Source organism: Cyanistes caeruleus, chromosome Z, assembly GCF_971803275.1.
Source record: "Cyanistes caeruleus chromosome Z, bCyaCae1.hap1.1, whole genome shotgun sequence".
Lineage (NCBI taxonomy): Eukaryota > Metazoa > Chordata > Aves > Passeriformes > Paridae > Cyanistes > Cyanistes caeruleus.
In genome coordinates, this window is record NC_141732.1 from 69,395,704 (window position 1) to 69,419,964 (window position 24,261).

Sequence of the window (24,261 nt, forward strand, 5' to 3'; positions counted from 1 at the left end):
CTGCGTTCTCTTGCGCAGTGGATGTGCATGGCCACAGTGTAACTGCTCTGGCAGCTTCGTGGATACACAGCATATAAAATAGTGCATGTTAGTGTTTTAAGTCTGAACTGGAAATACAGCCAGCCTTTCTAGGTGAAGGCGCATGCTTCTGGCTCGTTCATATGAATGTCTGACCATATTGTGAAAAAAAGCACTGCACAGAAAAAAGGGAGGAAAGGGTAGGTTGAGATCCTGGTGAGTTATTATAAGAGTGTGTTTGCAAATCTGTTTTCTCTTACCTCATTTGAGACTTAGATTTATTGATTGTGGTTTTGCTCCTGCAGGAGAAACCTTTGTCCAATTACGTGTTTAAAGTCTCTGCAGCATCAAGATGTTTGAAATTTTTGTTTGTTTTTTCCTTTGTTCTTGCAGGTAGCCCTACTGTATCTGGTATGTCAGATATGGATTATCCTTTACAAGGACCAGGTTTGCTGTCAATACCCAATCTTCCAGAAATCAGCTCAGTCCGCCGAGTCCCACTTCCACCAGAGCTAGTGGAGCAGTTTGGACGTATCCTTATGTAAACAAATGTCTTAGATTGTGTAAGAGGTAATATTGGAAATGTCTTTCTGCCATATTTTTCTTCTCCAAACTTTTTGTCAGATTCCCAGCAAAAAACTTGAATGTTGTTCAGGTTCTCTTAGTAATACTCAAAGTCATTACAAGGTACATTTGTGTAGAGTTGTTGGTGGAATTGGTCTCTAAATGAAGAATTTTGAAGTATCCAGATTGTGTAGTACTGTTAATGATTTTTTTTAAATTATTTTTTAAAAAAGAGGATTTTGCCATTGCTACCCAAAGTGCATTTAATCCTTACATCAGCAGTGCTTCAGATATGCAGTGCAATTGTATGATGGGAGTGTTTCCAGAGATCAGCAGAGCTTGGCTGACCATTGACAGTGACATCTTTATGTGGAACTATGAAGATGGGTACGTAGAGGATGTTGTTCTATGATATTTTTCTATTGGTATTATACCAGAAATAAGCAGTTGCAGTAGTGGGAGATTGTTTACTGGAAGCATGGAAGCATGCTGTTCAGTTTAAGTGATCTTAATTCCATTTAGGTTTTACTAAGCTCTTGAATAGTAGGTATTTAAGGATCCATAAGAGTTAGTAGTATTGCTGCCAAGTCATTATGGGTGAGAGAAAACTAAATGTATTTGCTTTGGGTCAGACATATCTAATATTCTAAAGTTACTGCACTTCTTATACAAAGGCTTTGCTTGTGCTGAAAAAGTAGATAAAAATTCCTCTATTGCCTAACTTTTATAAGTAGATTTAGTAAGTACTGAGATGCATGTGCAGTGGGTAATGCAGCACAATGGTAAGGGAATAGGGCATTAGCATTTTAAGAAGTATTGTAATTAAAGCTCTCCATCCTTGCTTATTTTAAGAAAGTAAGTTGCTTATTAATGAAAAGTTCTTACATTTTGAAATTGCATTGATAAGTTTATAGTTTGCTCATTTGCTTCTTTATTTGCTCACACAGTATGCATTTTTGTAGTATTGCTTTGTACGTATTGCTGCATTTCCTGAAAAAAACAAAGTTCAGATTAGCTACTATCTATATATTTACATTGTGTCAGAGTGTATGAAATACCTTCCCCACAGAAGACAGCACTGTTAGTGTTAGTGATAGATAGTGGGGAAGAAGTTGGGAATTTTTGCATAATTTTCATGGTGGAAAAAAATCCCGTGTGATTTTCTTCTCTTGATGTTAATCAATACTGCAGATGCAGCATTATATAATTCAGAGTAGACTGTATGAAAATCCAAAATATAAAATACTGCAGTTGGGTTTCAGGTTTGAAACTCAACTATAGGAACTTCAACTTAAATGGCCTGCTTTCACTGAAAGCTTCAGAGTGTTGCAAAAGCATTAGTAATTTTTAAATACACATTATTTTATTTACTTTGTTATTATGTAATTCTATACGACAAATTTCATGCAGTTTTTTATTTATTGACAGAGGAGATCTGGCTTATTTTGATGGTCTGAGTGAAACCATTCTTGCAGTGGGCCTTGTAAAGCCAAAGGCAGGTAAGGAATATTATGACAGAGATTAGAATTGGACAGTACTGAACCTTCTGTGTATTTGTTTTGTTTTATATATATATCTATATATATTTGTGTTTTATACAAATGATACAGTATGAAGTAATATAAAAACCAAATTACGTTTTGGGGTTTTATATATGTGTAGATATTAACATGCATATGAATTTAATGCATGGATGTGGCACTTGCTGCTACAGTTTAGTTGACATGGTGGTATTCAGTCTCATGATTGGATTCAGTGGTCCTGGAGGTTTTTTCTAGACTCAATGATTCTACGATACATGAAAACCTGTAGTTGTATATATGTATATATGTACAAATAACAGAATGTATGGGTTTGTTTTGCTTCTAGGAACATTATAAAATGAATTATGAGCCAAGAATAATGTGTAGTTTAACAATTATTTACACTGATAAGCTTGCATTTTTTGCCACATCATGTTTTAACATTTATACTGTTGATAAATTTAAATATTTAAGTGATAATTTCCATGAGATTCTGGTTTCTAGATAATAATCTCACAATTATTTCAGTATCTACTGCTAAGATAACAGTAAAGTCAAAGTTGAATTGGCAAGTGAGTTGAGTTTAAAAGAAGCATGTTGGTAAGAGAAATGTCATTTTAAAGATGCTGTATTTTATGAAGTGGAAGTCAGCCTGCTGGTTGATACTCCTTTCTAATTCAAGAATTCTGCAGATCATTAGGCTTAATGTATAACTGTTCTATCTAATCAGCTGATGTGGCTTTCCAGTGGACTTATTTGCTTACATCATTGTGATCAAAGAAGCAGGCTGCTTCTAAACTAAAATGTTCTTCTTTTTGTTTAGGTATCTTTCAGCCTCATGTACGACACTTACTTGTCCTTGCTACTCCTGTGGATATTGTGATTTTAGGGCTTCATTGTTCTAATATACAGTCAGGTAATTCTCTCTTCTCCCCTTATTTCCAGTTGTGTGTTAACACATGGCAGTGTGTTAATTCCCATGTGTATTTACACATGGCAGTTTTATTAGTAGTCATTCAAAAATTTTTGAAAAAACCCATGTGACAAGTGCCTTGCTAGTTTTTAAATCTTCATATCATGTTACAAACAGGGAAGATAATTTTTATGGTGGGTGCACTTGCTGGATCATGGACTCCATGAGAAGCATTGAGTTTTATTACTCGCCTATTTAATGTAAAAAGAGCTTTCGGAACAAGTGCTCTTATTAATTAAACAGCATGTTGAAGAGGGAGAGAAGACAGGAACATGAGTCTTGAAACTGGTGAATAGAATTCATTAACTTTGTTGGCATTGGTATGCCAACCATAAAAACTGAGAACCTGATAACATGTTTTTATGCCATATATACTAAGAGGAAAAACTTTGGTGAAAGTAAGAGAACATACATCTTGCTTTTTTTTTTTTAATAATATGTTGATGTAAAGGAGAAAACAAGTTGAAACTTGTGTTTTGGTATGATTTAGAGGAGAGAACAGTCTATAGAAATGAAAAACATAACATTTCCTGCCTTGAAAACTTACATGGAATGGATTTGTTACTCTGCGGTTCACACTGGACAAAAGCTGTTCGTGAATATATTCACTAACTATGAAACTTACTGTAATTTTTTTCTGGTGTCTGAAATGTTTCACAGACATGTAGTATTTATTAAAACAGCTTAAAAATGAAAGAGGATGTTTGTTTGCTTGTTTACTGAAGGTACTGGATCGCTCAATGACAGCATATCTGGAGGAATGCAGCTGCTACCAGATCCCCTGTATTCTCTCCCTACTGACAACACCTACATCCTGGCAATAACATCCACTGATAATGGGAGGATCTTTCTGGCAGGAAAAGATGGCTGCTTATATGAAGTAGCATACCAGGTGACTGTGGGTTTTACACACAGGTGTTTTTAATTGTTTCACTGTTGTGGGATCACAGCAGTAATAGTTCTAAAACTTGTCAAGTTTGCAATCTCTTTCCTTCTATAATTGTGTTGCATGTCTTGGTTGCACAACTTAGAGTAGATGCATTTTTTGAAGAGGAAATATTTATGTGGGATATAGCAGTGCACAGTCAGTTTTGATCAAGTTTAAAAATTCAAATTGCGACATCTGCGCACAGTTTTTATGCAGAATTTTTCTTTTAATGATTTTTTTTCAAATGAATAATACATACGTGTTCAATTAAATCTATAGTTTGCTGTTAGATCTTTACTTGTTTTCATACTCGTCCTTTGAATGACTTATTTAACATTGCTCCTAGTTCAATTTTTGTTTTGCTTTTTCTTTCAATGCTGTATTTGTTTTAAATTGTAGGCTGAAGCAGGCTGGTTTAGCCAGCGCTGTAGAAAAATTAATCATTCAAAGAGTGCACTGTCTTTTCTTATTCCTTCGTTGCTACAGTTCACATTCTCAGAGGATGGTAAGTACTGATGTTAATGTTCTTATTAGCCAATAATTTAATGTAACCTTTTAAAATAATATTACCAAGAAGTCAGTCTGAATATATTGCTTACTCAGAGCATTTAGTTACTGTCAGTGACACTTGCAGTGGTTTATCATTATAAAAGAATTGCACAAATCAAGACAGATTGCATGTTTAGTTCAGGATACAGATTGCAAAGGCTGAGAAAGTGACATTTCTGACTAAAGTTAGTGATCCGTACCACAAAATTAATACGCACTTAGTGGTATCACCATAAACGTGAAAAATGTGTAAGTGAATAATCTTGCCCTCTTTCATTGCTTAGTGAAAAGTTATTTTGAAATTACAGTTTTTTGCTCTGGGATTTTTTTTGTTGTTTGTTTACTAGCAGTTGTATTAGTTGATTGCTGTTATAAATCACTTAGAGCAGCAGTCCTATATGAAAGTGCAGTTTTTGTGAACTTGCAATTCATTATTTTGTAGAGATTATGTCTTAAACTTGCTTTCCAAAGTCCAGTGTTGATCTGGTTCTCCATTTTTTCCTCCCTCTCCAGATCCTGTAGTGCAAATTGCCATTGATAACTCTCGAAATATCTTGTACACCCGCTCAGAAAAAGGAGTCCTGCAAGTATGTGACTTCTTATGACTCTTTGGTCTGTTACAAATGTGTGCAATAATGTACAGGTACCTTTGTAAGTTTACCTCAATACCCGAGAATCCTCTGTAGCTGTGTCAGGCCCTTCTGTTTATCTTTCTGTAGCAATGTGTGTGCTGAAGACTTCAATTACTTCTTTTCTGAGGAAAGAGTAGCCTCAATTCTATGGAAGCATGAGTACAAAATAAAAATACAGCTTGAGTTACTTCTTGATATGTGAGAGTGAATTTATTAATTTATAAATCACTAAGCTGTGTTATTGAATTGCAGGTTTATGATTTGGGACAAGATGGTCAAGGAATGACCAGGGTTACTTCTCTTTCACAAAATGCTATAGTTTCTGCTGCAGGGAGCATTGCTAGGTATGTTGGTGACATTTACAATGCAAGAGTCTTCCTTTAAGACCCACAGTTTCACAGTACAATTTTGAAGCATTTAGATCAAAAGTGTATTGGATTTTTTTTTGTTTTGTTTGTTTTTTAGAACAATTGATCGTTCTGTATTTAAGCCTATTATTCAAATAGCAGTGATTGAAAATTCTGAATCCATAGACTGTCAGCTACTAGCAATCACACATGCAGGTAAAAAAGTATGCTAATTCCACTCTACTTAAACTGATAAATGGTATCTGCAAAGTTTTGACCCTTTTTATCTTTTGTTCAGGTGTCCGACTATATTTTAGTACGTCACAATTTAAACATCCAACAGCTCGTCCTTCCATGTTAACCTTGGTCCATGTCCGATTGCCACCTGGGTTTTCAGCTTCTTCAAATGTAGAGAAGCCTGCAAAGGTTCACAGAGCCCTTTATAGCAAAGGTGAGCAGTGGAATATGGCTCAGATGAGTTTGTTTTGTGTGTGACAGTCACCATTACTTTTATCCCTACAAACATCTGTTCTACGTTTTAGGTGGCAAATGGTGTTAAAAGTGACTTTTTGGCATACCATATGACATACAAATCCAGGAGATACTGTTTCCTGTTCAGCTTGTATGATAATAACTTAAAGATTGAGTTTTATAATTTAGGAATGAATTAATGAGTTTGCATTTAACGCACAATGATTGCTTCTAATATGGACTTATTATTGCTATTCTTGCTAGGGGTCCTGCTGATGGCAGCTTCAGAAAATGAAGATAATGACATCCTGTGGTGTGTCAATCATGATTCTTTCCCTTTTCAAAAGCCAATGATGGAAACACAGGTATAAAGCAAACTTCTGTATGATTTGATGATATCTAGATATTACGTTTTCTTTTCTAATAACAGATGCCTGAATGTTACTGTCTGCAAGAAATAAATAGGTCACAGAAAACTTCATGAGGAGTTTGGTTACTTTCACAAAGCTGAGTGAGTCTATCTTAGTAGGGATCCTTAGTTCAAACATAGATTTCTAGGTTGATGCGAGCTATACGTCAAAAGCAATTGCTTTAACTTCTAAAACTTGACTTCTAATTAATATATTTGAGAATTCTGTTGTCTGTAGCAATGCTGCATATTGTGCACAAGCACAGAAAAGCATGGCCCTCAGTCCCTAACAGTGAGGATCAGTATAAAATTTTATAAAGGTTGTAGATAAATGTAGATGATAGAAACTTTGGGATTCCTTATTTAAACTTACATACCATATCTTCATTCAAATCTGCACATAATGTATTCATTATTTCATGTGTTGGGGTGCGGTTTCTGACTTTCATTTTCCTGACTGTTATGTAATTTGGTTTGTAAGAGAAGTTTGGAGGGGGCTAATTGTCTTATGTGCCAGTTCACGGAAAGCATATTTAATCTCTGAAGGACATTTCAAGTCTTCAGTGTTAGAGGTGTGACATGTCAAAAACAGCTTTACTGAAGAAATAGCAGAGTTGGGAGTGAATGGAGGGAATATGTATGTTTAAAAACTTCATAGTCAGGTTTTGAGTAATCTGCTGTTTTAATTAATAACTTACAAAGGAACTTCATCGTTGTTTCAGATCCCTTCCCTGCGAAAACTTAGAGATAAATATCCCAAGTGCCAACCTCTTTTTTCCCAAGGCATCAGACAGCAACAGGCAGCTAAGTTTCCCAAACAAAACTGCAGCCTATTCTTGAGCAGCAGTTCTTCCTGGTTAGCATACATAGTCGTATGGAATGTCTTCACTAATATCATCTCTTCTTGACTTGTATTTGAAGTACTGTTGCCAGCTGAAAAAGTCTTGTAAACCTTTGTAATTCAGTTGAAGCTTTTTTTAATTTATTTTTTTAAGAAGTCTTTTAAAGTCATGATGCTTATGGTGCTTAGTTCTGATGTGGTTAGTAGATAGATGGCTGCTGTTTATATTGTAGCAGCTTTACTTTGCAAATTGTTTTACATTTAAATGTAAAACACTATCCCTGTCTCTCAAGCAATGTATTATTCCCTTACTATTATTATTCCCTCCTAAAAGCAGCAGTGTATATATAACAGTAAATGTGATGGTAACTTTCTCTTAGACAGTACAAAAGCTTATTTTCTTTGGGTTTTCTTGTGTGAGGAGCAGATTGTATTCTGTGTAATTTTAAATGGTAAATAGTAAAATATTACTATGGATGTACAAAACCCATGTCTGCTACCAAACTTTGGATAATACCTATCTGTTGTTCAGATGACAACCCGTGTTGATGGACATTCCTGGGCTCTTTCTGCTATTGATGAATTTAAAGTTCAGAAGATTGTGACACCACTAAATAAAGATATTATTCCCATAACTGATTCACCTGTGGTTGTACAGCAACACATGCTGCCACCAAAGAGGTTTGTCCTGCTTTCAGCCCAAGTGAGTATTACTTTTCTTGATATAGGTTACCGGAACAATTAAATATGAAATTAGACTTGTCATCTAAGCCTGTACATAACTAATTTGAGATATGTTTTAAGGATTATATTATGAACAAGAAAAGCAATCAGGAAGAAGATTACTGGAACTATCTGCACCTATTTTAAATCTACTCACATGTTTTAGATCAACTTCTTTTATATAGTGTAATGATAGCTTTTGTTACTCTCCAGAAACCCTTGCAGATACAAATTTGGGAAGTTCTTTTAGCCTTGATTATGTGAAATTGAAACAAGTCACTGTCTGCCCAGAAAATATAGTTCAAGTAAATATTGTTGGTAATTGAAATTTGAGTTAATAATTTCTTATTTGTCATAGAAAAGTCCCAAAAAGGTTTTTTTTGAGAGGGTTTTAGAAAACAAACCCACAAAAAGAAATAAGTGAAATTTCCTACTTTTCTGATTACATTTAGCAATATTTTTGCAGCTCAATATCGTAACCAATATCTTTGACTATTTATAATAATGTTTAAATATTAATGTCGTGCAAACTCTAGACCTGCAAGCAGGTCTAATAGCAGCTGTTTTGTTAAGGGCATTAATTGGGCCCTTTCCAGTATGTAGTTGGAAATGCAGGGAAGGTGATTAATGTGAAGTCTTACCAGGCCTTGAATTCTTCAAGTATTTTTCTTCCAGGCAGTTTTCAGGATTTGCAAGATGAATGAAGCCTTTATTATCTGCATATACTTGCATATGCTTGTATTCTGTGCTTTGTGTTAGGCTAAGAATAACAATATTAACTCAGTTTATGGAGAGTTTATAGCCATTGCAATACTAGCCTGCCTTTCCTTGATTCACTAGTGATATTAAGAATTGGGCTTTGGGCACCAGGTACGTTTTGATCCAGTGGTGCAGTGGAGGAAAACTCAGAAAGCCAAAGATTAACATCATGGAAATGGGTGTGTAATGATGAAACAGAGTAAAGACAAGTTTAGTCTCACTTGCTTTACCTTACTTTTAGGGAAGCTTTATGTTTCATAAACTCAGACCTGTTGATCAGCTGCGGCATCTTCTTGTGAGCAATACAGGTGGAGATGGAGAAGAGATTGAGAGATTTTTCAAGCTGCATCAGGTAAGAACTTTTGATATGTTATGAAAAATGGAAGACTTGTCATCCTTTTGTTGTTGCTGCAACCTTCTGGTCAATGTTCCATTTACCAGTTAAAGTAGCTGGTAAATTTTTCTTTTTTTTTTGTCTACATAAAACTATATTGTATAGAGAAATAATTTCTCATTTTATGAGAAATCTAAAATAAAATGTGTAATTCACTTTCTCTGAAATTCCTGTCTTGCATGCAGAAGTGTAGTGCTCTTCCTGGTTTAGGAAGAAGTTCATCTGAGAGCAGGAGAGGAAGAGTTTCTAAAAAAGTTGAATTCCTATGAAAAAACATCCAAAGGGATTTTTATATTTTGAAGGCCAGTAGAAATGTGTTGGTCTGGGTATTCTTTTTTATTAGCAGCTTAAGGTAAACAAGAAACAAGCAGAAGTTAGGTTATTGTGGATTACAATTTTAACATGACTGGTGTTGTGTAGTATCTGTAGTAAGTGTTCATTGTAATCTGTTCTCATGTCCTTGGAGGGGACATGTCTGGTATTGTAACAGCTTATTAGAATATGCAAACACTGACTTTTACAAGTATTTTTTCTTCAAACACTATTGTAATTTATGTTTTTGTCTTTGTAGAAATTGCATAAGTCTTAGCCATACTTAAATGTTAAGCATAGAGATTGTTCCCTACCAGTAGTATTACTGAGTTTGCAAAAAATTTATAGCAAAAAACTTAAACCTCATATAGTGGAATAACTTGCTAGGATACACTTCTTGTCTATAATTAGGAAGAGCTTATTTCCCTGGCTTCTAAATAAAATTATGCAGAAAGTATTTGCTGTTTTAGTTATCAAGGAATATAGCTTCTATACATTTCTTATCAATTTAATGTAAGACACCATGCTAACATTGTAATATACTCTAGGAGGATCAGGCCTGTGCCACTTGCCTTATTTTGGCCTGCTCTAGTGCTGCATGTGATAGAGAAGTATCTGCCTGGGCTACTCGGGCATTCTTCAGGTAAGTTTTAATTCTGTCTGTCATTCTGAATATTATACTCAGGATCATTGTGGTCACTAAACACTTGTACAGGCTTTTTAACCTGCTGCCAGTTCAGGTCCTGGTGACTTTTGTTTATTGGTGTTGATGTTTTTGGTGGTAGTGGTGGTGGTTTTGGTTGGTTGCTTCAGCTATGGTTGTTGTTGTTTAGTTCAGTTTGTTTTTTACAGTACAATTTGAGTGATGAAGTGTTAACTTCCACTCTTGAGGATTAAAGTCTAACCCAGGAAACAAATTTGAGCAGCCCCTCCCCCAACTGGTTATGTTTATTTAACAGAAATTGAATAATATTAAAAAATAAAACTTTTTGCTGTTCAATGAGATGGCAAATCTAGAAAAAGTCCTTTTCATGGGGTGTAACTCGGCTTGCTCAGGTTCTTATCAGTCCCTCTGGCGTTGGAAAGTGCTGAAGCCCAGGCCCCAGTGGGCCACAGGCATGAGCTCCTGGGGTTTGGTTGGGTTTTTAGTCCAGAGTAGGTTTGAACAGATCCAATAAAAAGAAAAAACAGTTTAGGGAACTTCTCTGCCTCAGCTAGCTAAAAACTAACTAAAAGCAAAGGAGAGCTCTGTCCCGCCGTCTGTCTGTGGTGCAGACAGCAGAGTCCAGGAGCAGGGGGCAGTGAGTGCTCTTTCTGAACACAGACTGCACTTCTTTCCCCCTTTCGCTCTCAGAGCCTGTCTTAAAGGTGCAGAACTTAATATGTAACATAAACAAGGCAATTTGGGATACAAACATCATAAAAATCACCCCAGGACACCCATATATCGCTGCATATCCTTGGTATGGTGCAAATATGTGTATTTTCATTAGCTGCCTTAAATAAGTTGGTGTATACATAAAGTCACAAAATTGTTTGGGTTGGAAGGGACCTTAAAGATCATCTAGTTGTAACCCTTCTGCCTTGGGCAGGAATACTACCCACTTGATAATGTTGCTTAAGGCCCCATCTATCCTGGCTTTGAATACTTTAATAAATTGAATATTCTTACTGTCTTTAGCCAACCTCTTCCAGTGCCTCACCTACCTCACAGTAAAGAATTTTTTCCTAATACCTAACCTAAATCTCTCTGATCTTTTAATTTAAAACCATTCTCTGTCCTGTCGATATCTGCTCTTGTAAAAAGTTGTTCTCCCTTGATTTTTATAAGACACCCTTTAAGTCCTGGAAGGTGCTATAAAGTCTCCCCAGAGTCTTCTCATCTCCCAGCTGAACAACCCCAGCTCTCACTCTGTCTTGGCAGCAAAGCTGCTCCAGCACCCTGATTGTCTTCATGGCTTCATGTGGACCTGCTCCAGTGGGTCCAAAGTCTTTCTTGAAGTGAGGACCCCAGAGCTGGATGCAGTGGGGGTGTGTACTGAGGCATCACAAAGATGGGGTGGAAGGGGAGAATCACCTGACCACTCCTCTGTTGATGCAGCTTAGAATAGTGTTGACTTTTAGGGCAGACTGTTGGTTTATTTACAGCTCTTCATCCGTGAGAGCTCCTAAGTGTTTCTCCACGGAGCTGCCCTCAATGAGTTGTTTTTCCCAGTCTATGCTCTGTCTTGGATTGCCCTGACCCAAGTGCAGCACTTCGCACTTGGCCTTGTTGGACCTCATGAGGTTCTTGTGACCTATATTGTGAGTCTCTTGGCTGTCCTCAAAGGGAGAAAACCCAGGTTTTTTATAAGATACGGTTGTTGAGAGTGATGATAAAATATGCAGCTTGGAGTGTTGTGTTACCAAAAACTTACTAGTTCCTTGCCAAAACTTGTGCAGGTGTTGAAGCCAGTCAGCTGTTCTCAGTAGGTTGTGAATAGTTGCTCTTTATTAATTCAATTTCGTCACAAAATTTGAGACAAAATGTGGATGATAACTCTGGAGTTAGCAAGGGAAGGCTTAGCAAAATGTTTATGTAACACCACAGGGTAGAGATGAATAGAAACTACTAGTGGATGATAGAAAGACAGCCATGGGTCATCTCAGCTATTCCCTTCTTTCCACTTCACTGTAGAAGCAAACCTTGAAAAGATGCTAAAGCATTAGCCTGACTTTGGAATTGGTAGATTTGCCTTTAAAACTATACTGGGATTTTTATTCCCCAATTTAAAAGAACCCCAGAATTGCTGTTAATTTTTAAAGGCATAAAAACTGAATGGGCTGTGTTTGACATATTGAGAATTTTTGGTTTTGCAAACTTTAGGTATGGTGGAGAAGCACAAATGAGATTTCCATCAGCTCTGCCTCCTCCCAGCAACGTTGGACCTATTTTGGGTTCTCCTGTTTCTGCAGGTGTGTAGCAAGCATTTCATGGTTTTGGACAGCTTTTTTTTCTTGAGTACGTTGTGTTTTGTCTTCTCACAAGTACTTGTGTTCTTTTTGTCTGAAATAGACTGTGTTTTTCACTTAGTAGCTAGTTAATGACAAGAGCTTTTTCCATTTCTCTTTAGTGATTGTTGGATTTAGTGGGGGTTGTTATCTCAGATTGTGTCCATATTGCATGTACTCTGTTAAGACACTGTGAAGAGGGTATACATTTGTGACTTCCAGAGTCATTTCAGCAGCTGGAGAACAACTTATCAATAATAAATTTCAGACTTCATGAGGTTTAGTTGGTTGCTGCGTAGTTATAACAGTATCTTCCTACATAGTCATTGTCATGTCTCTATAGATACTGCTTATGAGAAGGAAGAAGGAATTTGATCAAGAAATGAACTAGTCATTTGGAGTGATTTCTCCCTTTGAAAGCTTTGTCTTCAGCATCTGGTTTCTGCTTCAGTCTTCAGTGCCACTTAAAAAGGAGAAAAGTGCTTATTTTTTCTCCTCTCAGAACTTGATGCTTCCTGGGATCAAGGCCTTTTTGTACTTTGGGATTCACTTACATTTCTATAGTTGCTGTCCCTTAGTATGCATTACTTAATTCCAGATTGGAAGGGTTTTTAAAAAAGAAATTCATTATGAAGAGTTTGAAATTCTGACTGAAATACTGAATTAAATTAATTAATGTTTTTTATCAAGAACTCATTAATGTATAAGATCCTTTTCCTTCAACTTACATGTAGCATTCAGTTTTACACAATAGACTTGGGTAACAGACTTTTTTGCCTGGAATTCCAAGAATTCCATTTCATTGGCATATTTTGACATCTTCCCAAATGTTGCTAAAGGACATCAAATGATTCATATGAACACGTCTCAGTGGTATGACAGGAAAAGAAGTAACTTTATTTTCTGACTCCAGTGTTTATAGATTCTTGACAATGACCAGGGGTTGGATAATTAAGTTACCACCTTCCCAATTACACTGGTCGTGTGAAATACCCATCAAAGATGTTTCTCAGAAGTAATGTGTAAACATTTATGTTTACAGTTACTTTCCTGGGAAAGTAACTAAAACTATGAAAACAAGATCAGAAAGCTTAGTTTTCAGGGTGACACCCAAATACCTAAATATTGGAGAAAAATGTGGTGAACTAAGATGAAATTTAGGAAAAACAGTTGACCCTGTTTTTCAGAATTCTTAACTACCATTAAAACTCTTAAGATGAGTGGCTACTTTAATGAATCAGTGGCATCACTTTCCAACCCTTTTGGTGTGGAACAGTAACAGTGTGGGCAAGAGCTAAGGCAAGGCATAAGAATGTAATATGAAATCTGAATTAGAGATTCAGCTATGGGAAGAACAGATGCTAGGAGCAGACTAAGAATGAAATTAGGCTGTGGGGGTAATGGCAAGGAAGCTCTATAGTCAACAAGGAGACTCATTTTAGGAATAAGTGTATTTTTCCCAAGTCTAAATGTTTGCATATTTTTGTCGTTCTGTCATAAATGACTCTTTCAAACCTAGTATCAAATCAGATCTTTCCATTTTGCTTCAGTAACAGGTCCAGGTGGAAGATGGCACCATTCTTCTCCTGCTACTTTCTCAGTTTGCTCAAAGGGTAGAAAACTGTCATGTGAAATTAAGGTTCTGATATTGTGGATGTCCCATGTGGTGGGTCAGACACTGCTGACAGAAATTCATTCAACCACCTCATAATTTTGCATGTGAAACTACATAACAGTAATGTTACCATTGAAAGGCCAGGCACTTTTAACTTTGTTCCGTCTTTTTCCCACTGTTCAAAGTCTAGTCATGCATTTGCATGCTGCTGTTCTGTGAGTTTGTGCTTTGCTTTAGCGCACATGACAGTGTGTCCTCTGAGAATGCATTGGTACTGTGTTATCCTCTGTGCTGTTGTGTGCTGTCAAGTTGAGAGAACTGAAACAAACTAGGCAAAAACTGTATCCTTTGGTAAAAGTCAGACTTTCAGAGTGCCAGTTTTTCTTACCTTTTCTGGATACATCACCTTGCTTGCTAAGGGTATGTGGTCTTTTTTGTTGATGACCACACATGTTCCTGGTATTTTGAGGTCTTAAGTTAGTGATTTAGATTTAATTTGCAGGATGACATGGAATATTAATGGCTGAACTTGAGGCTGTGGACAGTCTCAGTGTTTTGAGTTAGCAGTATTGCTGTAGAGTTTGTACATCTGCCCCACGTAAAAGTGCATTATTACCAGTGTTCAGTATTCAGGAGGTGAGGAACAGCAAAAAGTGTGAGCAGTATAATATCCAATGCAGACAACAGATGGTGTGCAATACGTTAACACATGAATGCTGGGGAAAAAAAGCTGCTTCAACTGCTTTTGAAGGAAGTGTATCCGTTTGTTTGACTTGTGGAGTGTTGGTTGATAAGAAAGCAATTTGATACTTAACTATAAATAAACTACAAATAAAACATTTAAAGTATTTAACAATTTTGTTGTTTCTGTACAGATACTTTATGGGTTAGATTTGGGAGGGGGTGGTTTTGGATTGTATTCAACAACTTTACCTTCATTGTTTTTCCCTTCTTAGGTTCCCCTTTGACTGTTGATAGTCCATATTCTAATCCTAGCATTTTGACATCTGTGCAAGGTAACACCTTTTTTTCTCTTTTATTTTTTTTAAATAGGCTTTTTCATTGGCATTCAGATGAGTAATATTTACCTATTTTTACCCTAGGTTTACAACCTCCTGCTATGTCCACTCCCCTCTTTCCTTCTGGAAATTCCATGTCTCACCCTGGCACATCCATTAGTGGAATGATGGGTCCTGAGATAGTATTTTCTGGAAGACACAATGGCATCTGCATATACTTTGCTCGGATTATAGGGTGAGGTCTTTGTAAAAAGAGATTTTGTCACTCAATTTGTTTCACAGTTTTTCTTTGCACTAATGCTGGCAGGTGGTGCATTCTATATTAACAGCATTTAAATTGGAAATTAAAAAAAAATTAATGTGTTTATGAAATACCTACCTATATAACATGTTGTCTTTGCAACTCTTTTAATAATAATACACTCATTGAATGCCTGGGACAGGAAAGTTGCTTAGATACTGAGCCTGCAATCAGGCAATCAGGTGTATAAAAACAACTCTGAAAACTGCAGGTTTATTTTTCAAACCTATGAGTTGTGCGTTTTAAATTCTTAAGGAAGGATTAATCAGAAATGCAGAAGGACTTACAGGATCAAAGTTGTGTCTTTAAGTGATTTCTATGAAGAATCTTTAATCAGAATGCTCAAATCAGAGCAATGAAACAGTACTAAAGATTCTGTTTCCTTGGATGTTGAGCCCTAAACAACCCAAGCAAAAATAGAATTCTGCATGTGTTGGTGATCTCTCTGCATGCTGACTGGGAAAGAAAGTTTTGTTATGAGACTTGTTTGTTTACACTGAGCTTCCAGGGAATCATATTAATCTATTTAATTAATTTATTTAGTTTATTAACATTTAATTTAAATTTTAAAATCTGTAATTTTGTTAATTATTTATATCTGTACTACTCATAATTATATAATGGCTAGTTTTTTTAATATTTCGTTTTCATCCAAAATTAATCTTTATTTTAGACTTTTAACTTCAAAGATTTACCATTTATTTTTTAAGAAATTATACGTAGAAGACTTGCAAAAATACTTGGTTAAATGACTTGGCTTTTAACACAAACTGTTTTGTTTTGCAGAAATATTTGGGATGGCAGTATAGTTGTGGAGAGAGTTTTCAAAAGTGGCAATCGAGAAGTTGTTGCAGTATGTAAAAAATTACTCTGTGTTCTTAAAAGTTTCTTTTAAGTCCTTTTAAACTTCTGAAGTCCTTTAAAACTTCCATTCCCAGTGAGAAACTGTTAGGTTTGTCATGTTATTTTTTTTTTTAAGTGCTGAGCTCTTAATTGATAATTAGTTTTCTTTTTAAGCTATTATTATAATTATTACTTTCTAAGAAAATGGCAATTTTGAGTTTTCCCAATGTTTACTGGTGTCACTTCCTTGATAACCCACTTAGGGTTTCTGCATACTCCCTCCAGGCAAACCCTAAAAATAAAATGCTTTAGTGATTTGGGGTAGTGACTACAGTTATGGAAGGACATTAAAAAAATTTGCATCATTTTCCTAACTAACAGCTTGCTGTTTCATTTTTTGTCCATGATTATAATAAAATCTTTTCTGGATGTGGCTGTTAATAGAACAGTGTTCAATCGTTGTTCTAGCTCAGAGTTGGAAGTAGTAAAACATAAATGATTTAGTTATCAAAGGGGCAAAGAAAGTAGCATCTTAAATATTGTGTATCTTCAGAGGACTCCTGCCTGTTCACGTGTGTGCCACCTCAATGAATGCGGTATAATATGTTGTGTTCTAATGATCTGTTACTTATACACAGTTTATTTGTTGTATCCTCTTATTTGTCTTTTCAGTGATATTAGCTTAAAAATTATTTTTTTGGAAAAAGAAGTGTGGAAACCTTGCTTTCTGTAAAGAAGTTTTCTTTCTTTTGCAGATAGAAAGCAGTGTTCCATCCCGTATGCTGGAATGTGTGCTACAAGAACTAAAAGGTTTACAAGAATTCTTGGATAGAAATTCACAGTTTGCTACAGTAGGAGCACTTGGAAACCCAAGGTATTATTAATTGTGGTAAATTTACATGTGGTATTTAATGTCCAGCTTTTGAAAAATTACAGTATGTGTTCTGTTGAGTTGAAGTGTTTGTATGGTCTCCAGCTTCAACATTCAGATGCTAAAAATGTTTGTTAGATTCATCTTTAAGGGATTCGGTATTTGTAATCATATTAGCATTTTTTGGGTTTTTTTAAATTGCAGTTTCAGCACACCAGCGAATCTACAACAGAGGCTCCTGGGTTTTATGCGTCCTGATGGTGGAAGTTCTCAGCAAGTCCAGCAAGAACTCCAAAGGAAATACCATGGTATGTAATTATTTTTGAACAGGAAGTGTCAAGGAATGGTGCATTCAGATGTTGCCTTTCTCACTTTTTTTGTGAAATCCTCTGAATAAAAAGGCTTTTTTTACACACAGATTTTATGTTAAACATCATGCCATTTTTTTGCACACTTCATTTGTCCCCTTTTTTTCCTTCCTAATGTTCTCCATTATGGGTAAGATTGCTTAATCTCCTCACTACAGTACTTATTAGCTGCACTACCATTCATATTTATAAGATAGTATGTATTAATCAGTTATTTTATGAGACAAGGGAGCATGATCTATTAAAAAACTACTCTAGTACAGGTTTCCAAAGGCACAATCATTGAAATGTCTACAAAACTTTGTTTAAAAATACAAGGTCTGTTACACAGCCCATTTGAATTCTTGTCTTACAGTGCAGCTTTTGCCCAGCGCTTGCAGGCAAATTGGGAAGTGTTGATGCTGCACATATGGAATTGAGGCTGTTTGTGGTCCATGTGGGTATAATCCTGGGCTTTTAATAGTGCAAATATAAAATTTTTCTGTAAGACATTATGTAGGATTTGGTAGACACTTCATAATTTTATTTTTCATTTTTATTCTTTGCTGAGTTCATAAATCCTTTTGGATTGCTGAATGACACAATGTAATTATTGTTAACTTCATTTGAGAAGCGTAAACACTCAAAAGTACGAACATAAACCGTTGCAATTATGTTCTGCCTGTGTTTCAAGTATGAAAACATTATCCTTTCAGTTTGTATAATACATTTTACCAGATTGAAATGTTGAAGTTTTTTAAGTAGTTGTTGCTTCAAAGATAGTGTAGACAGTATTGACCGCGGCTGTAATTGTAATTGTTTACTCTGCAAGTAAATAGAGGTAATCAAACCAAAAGAGAATAGGTATGGGTTTATTTTGATTCCTTTTTTATGTTCATCAAAAATACATTTATAATAGCTGTTTTTGTGAGAAAAAAAGGTAAAAATTTAAGACTGATATGTAAATCTAGTGCATTCACAGGAAACCATACTTGTTTTTCAGAGACTACAATTCCTTTGTTGCTTAATTTGAAATAAATGTTAACAGAGGGTTGGTTTGTTTTGGGGCAATTTTAGCGCATGGCATTTTTCTCCTGAGAGATCTAGACAGCATTAATCAACAGTGGAAGAGAAAAAAAGTTTTAAAAGTTGAGGAGATGATTACTGAAAAACCTCAAAAACTTACATGCTTATTTGAAATATGTGAAAGAATTACTTGCTGATAATCTGTGGTTTTTCAGCTGAGGCACAGCTAACTGAGAAGACCTCGCTTCAAGGAATCCAGCAGCTTGTTCGCAAAACCTGCCAGGCACTGGCTTTATGGAAGTTGCTATGTGAGCACCAATTCAGTGTTGCTGTAGGTGAGCTTCAGAAGGTAAGGTCTGGATAAAACAAATTTTAATTTGTTAGTACTAATCACCTTCATTTCTTTTGCTACCGAAGTATTCCCAAAGGAATGTAGTTTAAAATAATTGAGAAACATATGAATGTGAACATTGATAGGAACATATGAATTAAACCACATGTAAGTTTTTGTATATGTGGTCACAAATGTTTAAGAGATTGACATGTAGTATTGACATAATCACTCAATTCTATGCAATTGGAAGTGTCACTAACAATAAATTGTTCTACTTTTATTGTTAGTTAATACTGAGTCTCGTTTTATAAATTACTGGTTTTTCACCATAAGTTCATTCTGCAAAATGTATTGAATAGACCAGTATTTTCCAACTAAGTGGAATTAACTCTTTGCCTTAGTCTTGGTGAAAGATTGAGAACAATAGGGTGATAACGTCCTTGCTCTTCTCTGTAAGTAGAAATATACCACAAAACAGCTGAGGTTGGAAGGAACCACTGGAGATCATCTGCCCCTTGTGCCTTGGGGGAATAATCTAATCGGTTTTCAAAGCAGGGGCAGCTAGAGGAGATTGCCCAGTACTGTCAGGATTGCCTTGTCCAGTAAGGATTTTAATATCTATAAAGATGAAAATTGCACAGTGTCTCTAAACAACCTGTTCCAGTGTTGAACCACCTCTAGAGCAAGAAAGATTTCTATTCAGATGTGATTTCCTTCGCTTCAGTTTTTACCATTGTGCTGTGTCCTGTTACTGGTTACTACTGAGAAAAAACTGACTGTGCATTCTCTACACTTTGCAAAAATATTAGTAAGATCCCACATACTGCCCTCTAAGCCTCCAGGCTAAATGATCTCAGTTCTTTCAGGCTTTTGGTTTGTGAAGAAGCAAACTTGTAGAAACAAATGGGTGCTACTGCTGTGCACTCTTTGCTAATGTCAAATTGGCAGCCAACCCTTGAAAAAAACTATTAATTTGAATACTAGGTATTTTGTCCTAAAACTTGATAGGATTATTTGAGAAGTTGTATTTTTTGTTTACAAAAAGAATAATTTTAAAACCTTACACAGGCACTGTTGCTCTTCATACTGTTGCATTAGGGAGCTTTGGGCAACTTTTATTAGTGTTGGACAAAGAGCTAACTAATGGTTTAACAAGTAAAATGTTTTCCTTTGTCTTCAGTAGATCCAGAGTTTTTGCAGTCATATTATCATGCTATTAGTGTCATCTAGAGACACTACATAGACACTACTGGCAGCTATGTGCAAAAATATTTGTAATAAATTTTTAAAAATTAGAAATCCTTAATGTAATTTAATTTTAAAACACATAAAGAGTTCAGACTTCAAACTTTCCAAATTTCTGCTTTTATTGAATCTGACTTTTTTTTCATCTATGACAGTAATCAGACTGTTCCAATTTTTAAAAACTTTGACAGACTCATAGGGTATGCATTCTGACAGTGCCCTGTGAAGTAAAAGGAAGTGCTAATTTCATTCTTACTGTGAGAGATCTGAAACAGAGGTGACACCTAGTTAAGAAGGCAGAGGAAGTCTGTTAAGAGTTTTCACTGTCCTTAGGCATCCAGGGATCTAGTGCCTTCAGTAGTAGCTCTTGCTACTACTATGCTATACTACTACTACTAATGCTATAAAATGTGTATTTTAAATAATGTATTTCTTTGCTGTACATTGTAGTCATTGGAATTTTTTATGTTTTTAATTATTAGAAACTGTTCATTTTGCTGCTGGAACATTCAGACATTTCTAAACAGGGTCAAGTAAAATATTTGGTAAACTAATAAAATTCTGTCTCATCTTCAGGAGCTTCAAGAACAGCTAAAGATTACTGCATTTAAAGACTTGGTAATTAGAGATAGAGAGTTGACTGGAGCACTCATTGCATCTCTTATAAACTGTTACATAAGAGATAATGCGGCTGTGGATGGAATCATTGCCCATTTGCAGGATATCTGTCCTCTTCTTTATAGCACTGATGATGCTGTGTGCTCAAAGGTAAGTGCACTTCCAGATTTTACAGCACCAAAACACAACTTGAGAACATGTCAAATGAGGTACATTGGGCAGCTTGTAAGTCATTATTATGCTCAAGTACTTTCAGAAACTGAAGAAATAATGAAGTTGTGGGCATATTTTTGTCTTTTAGTTGATTAATGCTTAACATTACACAAAAAATATTTGAAGCATTTGCAATCATTTGTAACTTTCATAGTCTCCTAACTCTAATTTGATCTCAAATTTTAAGTCTGTCTTCTTTATGTTGATAAAATGTTTTCTTATTCCAGTCTTTTCTCAGCATAATATCTTGATTTTTGTCTATTCTACAATTTACTGGAATCTGTGACAGACAATTGTGTTTAAGAACTTAGGTCTTTGAAGCTTTTCAGATAAATTTGAAACAAGTAACTGGTGAGGAGAGAATAGGAAACCAGTTGGATAAGTCTTCAGCTCTTCTAAGAAAGACTTGTAGTCTTTCTGCTGGAAACTTAGTGACCAGAGAGTGCTTTTGAGAGAGTGGTCTTTCTGCTGTTTCAGCTTTGAAATTTGGAATAATAGCTCATTAACAGTATCCATGATCTGTTCATGATGTGCTTATGTTAATAATTTCAATTTTGCATTTGTTTTTAGGCAAATGAGCTTCTTCAGCGGTCTCGACAAGCTCAAAGCAAAATGGAAAAAGAGAAGATGCTGAGGGAGTCACTGAAAGAGTACCAGAAGATCAGCAATCAAGTAGACCTGGCCAATGTTTGTGCACAGTACAGGCAGGGTAAGAGCCAGTCACTGATCATGCTGAATAATTTCGTGGTATCCTTTCATGCTATCTTTTCTTTTTGTTTTGTACGCTTTCAACTCAGTTTTATAGTTTTTTAATACAAACAACTGGTTAATAGCTCTTAAAATTAAAATGTGCCAGCCTTTTCTTTTTTAAAGCCATGCTAGATTTCACAAACCAGCCAAGAAATCTTATTTCTATATTAAAATAATAATCCTATGCACTTGCTTCATATTGCAGTGTCCATTTGTTTCATATATGTGGTTAAAATATTTTTAGGAAAATTATTAGGTTCTATGTAAGCAGAGGGTTTCAGGTATCTTTTATAAGAAATACGATGTTTGAAAGATGGTTCTGAATCCTAATTAGTGCAGTAGATGCTAATATATCAGTGACATATACATTTAAGTTATATAACAGACAAGAAATGAGCCTCTGTGCAGTATTGTATATTGTGTCGGACATTCTATGTAACTTAGTATCTTAACTTCATACTTGCATGTAAGTGCCACAGGGTAGGAACAGGTGTAGACTTTATATGATATAGACCTGAATGAAGAGTGTAGCATTTTTGTGCTTGCTAAAATGAGAATGTTTGATGTCACTTACCATTTTGTTGTGAATTTAATAAAATAATGAACAGTGATACATGCTTTGATTTTTTCCTAGTGCGGTTCTATGAGGGAGTAGTAGAGCTCTCTCTTACAGCTGCTGAAAAGAAAGATCCCCAAGGTCTTGGCCTTCACTTCTATAAAAATGGAGAACCAGAAGAAGATGTTGTTGGACTCCAGGCTTTTCAAGAAAGGCAAGTTTTCATGATAATTTATGATCATTATATGGGGTACTTAATTTCAAGTGACTGGAAAAGTAGCTCTTTCAGGAAAGGAATGCAGGATAATAATGAACAAGCATTTTATTATAAGGGACACAATATAAATAATTTTTCCCAGCTCCTTGACTGTGATTAATATGGCAGCATTTAAATCTGAAATACTTAAGAAGTTGAATGAGAACAAACTAGATTGTGACAACCAGCTGATAATAATCTGTGACCTTTTTAAATGTTATTAACGGTCTACAAAGGCATACAATAACACACTCAAAAAGACTATTTTATAGACAGTTGCAATAAAATTATGAGGCTTTTCTTTTGCTCTGTTTACAGATTGAACAGCTACAAGTGTATCACTGACACCCTTCAAGAGTTAGTGAATCAAAGTAAAGCTGCTCCTCAGTCTCCCAGTGTACCCAAAAAACCGGGTCCTCCAGTGCTGTCATCTGACCCCAACATGTTAAGCAATGAAGAAGCTGGACACCATGTAAGAAATTCACAAAAAAGTCATGACTGCACTCTAGAGAACAGAGTGATTTGAAGGGGTCTAGAATTTATTATTTTTATAAAATTATGGAGTAGTTTAGTGAAGTGAAGATCAGTCATGAATTTGCCTCAGTATCTACAGCATCCGTAGAAATGATGGCATGTAAATAACATGATCCTAACCGCTTCTTTAGTAGCTGCTCTGGCCTTTTCTTCCCTTAGTTTGAACAAATGCTAAAGCTGGCTCAGCGTTCAACAGATGAACTCTTCAGTATTGCACTTTACAACTGGTTGATACAAGCTGACTTGGCGGACAAGCTGTTACAGGTGAGCTTGTTTATACACAGAGAATTCGGAGAGGTAATAATGATTTAAAAAACAGGGAAGAGCAAGAGTATGTTATCTCTCTGATGTCTGCAGGTTACTGCCCCCTTTTTGGAACCCTACCTGGTGCGGATGACCAAGATTGACCAAAACAAAGTCCGCTATATGGATTTACTCTGGAGATACTTTGAAAAGAACAGAAATTTTAGTAATGCTGCCAGAGTCTTGGCTAAGCTGGCTGACCTACATAGGTATGGATTATGTGTGGTCTGTTGTATATATAGTGAGGTATTTAGGGAAAAACAAACTAAAATCAAAACCTTTCGTGTATTTTAAGAAAAGTAGGTTTTCTAAAAAATAAAAAATAAAACGTGCTGGCTTGAAATCTAGGCAGTTACTGGAAATAAATTATAATGTTTCTTTTTGTATTATACATTACTTTGCAACATATTTCCTGTAATTACAATATATTAAGTGGCCAGTTCTTATTGAAAAGTACAGTAGAACTGAGCTTGCAGCAAAGATGGAGTTACGAGGTTAGATCATATTCTGTATGATTTAGTAAAATCTGGAAATTCCCAAAATCTAGCTGGAATATAACTAACCTGAAATAATATATTAAGTACTCATTTTATTATGAATATTTGTTCTGCAGCACAGAAATCTCTCTTCAGCAGCGTCTTGAATACATTGCACGTGCCATTTTGAGTGCCAAAAGTTCTACTGCCATATCCTCTTTAGCTGCAGATGGTGAATTCCTACATGAACTAGAAGAGAAAATGGAAGTAAGAAAAAGTATTAATCTAAGCTACACTGTAAATGCATTATTTCAGTTTGTCTCATTGGCACATAACAGTTTTATTACCAGTTCTGTATAAATGGATTTCTGTGCTTTCTTCCTCACATGACAAAGTTAGGCATTTGAAAATAGACTTAAAGGTGTAAGGCAGCAACATTTCTACATTTAAATAAATGTATTCTGGGTGTATTCTTAAACTCTGATGAAATTCAGTCTTGAAATACTGTGTTTTTCTCTTC

General features: G+C 35.5%; 1 protein-coding gene across 2 annotated transcripts in view; it reads left to right on the forward strand.

Moving 5' to 3' along the window:
- Positions 1 to 24,261, forward strand: part of NUP155 (nucleoporin 155) — a 29,754-nt gene that overhangs the window by 767 nt on the left and 4,726 nt on the right. Inside the window, exons 2-30 of one of the 2 annotated variants that reach the window (XM_086867637.1) lie at positions 412 to 549; positions 873 to 969; positions 2,011 to 2,081; positions 2,929 to 3,021; positions 3,804 to 3,970; positions 4,406 to 4,511; positions 5,069 to 5,142; positions 5,440 to 5,531; positions 5,653 to 5,750; positions 5,833 to 5,985; positions 6,270 to 6,370; positions 7,788 to 7,958; positions 8,979 to 9,089; positions 9,992 to 10,086; positions 12,310 to 12,398; positions 13,985 to 14,047; positions 15,006 to 15,065; positions 15,153 to 15,303; positions 16,156 to 16,222; positions 16,968 to 17,086; positions 17,288 to 17,391; positions 18,672 to 18,805; positions 20,612 to 20,803; positions 21,437 to 21,575; positions 22,251 to 22,386; positions 22,747 to 22,900; positions 23,122 to 23,226; positions 23,320 to 23,474; positions 23,879 to 24,008. In XM_086867637.1, the coding sequence (XP_086723763.1) occupies positions 412 to 549; positions 873 to 969; positions 2,011 to 2,081; positions 2,929 to 3,021; positions 3,804 to 3,970; positions 4,406 to 4,511; positions 5,069 to 5,142; positions 5,440 to 5,531; positions 5,653 to 5,750; positions 5,833 to 5,985; positions 6,270 to 6,370; positions 7,788 to 7,958; positions 8,979 to 9,089; positions 9,992 to 10,086; positions 12,310 to 12,398; positions 13,985 to 14,047; positions 15,006 to 15,065; positions 15,153 to 15,303; positions 16,156 to 16,222; positions 16,968 to 17,086; positions 17,288 to 17,391; positions 18,672 to 18,805; positions 20,612 to 20,803; positions 21,437 to 21,575; positions 22,251 to 22,386; positions 22,747 to 22,900; positions 23,122 to 23,226; positions 23,320 to 23,474; positions 23,879 to 24,008 (3,365 nt within the window). The remainder of the gene's footprint in view (positions 1 to 411; positions 550 to 872; positions 970 to 2,010; positions 2,082 to 2,928; positions 3,022 to 3,803; positions 3,971 to 4,405; positions 4,512 to 5,068; positions 5,143 to 5,439; positions 5,532 to 5,652; positions 5,751 to 5,832; positions 5,986 to 6,269; positions 6,371 to 7,787; positions 7,959 to 8,978; positions 9,090 to 9,991; positions 10,087 to 12,309; positions 12,399 to 13,984; positions 14,048 to 15,005; positions 15,066 to 15,152; positions 15,304 to 16,155; positions 16,223 to 16,967; positions 17,087 to 17,287; positions 17,392 to 18,671; positions 18,806 to 20,611; positions 20,804 to 21,436; positions 21,576 to 22,250; positions 22,387 to 22,746; positions 22,901 to 23,121; positions 23,227 to 23,319; positions 23,475 to 23,878; positions 24,009 to 24,261) is intronic. The other variant, XM_086867638.1, reaches the window with a different exon arrangement.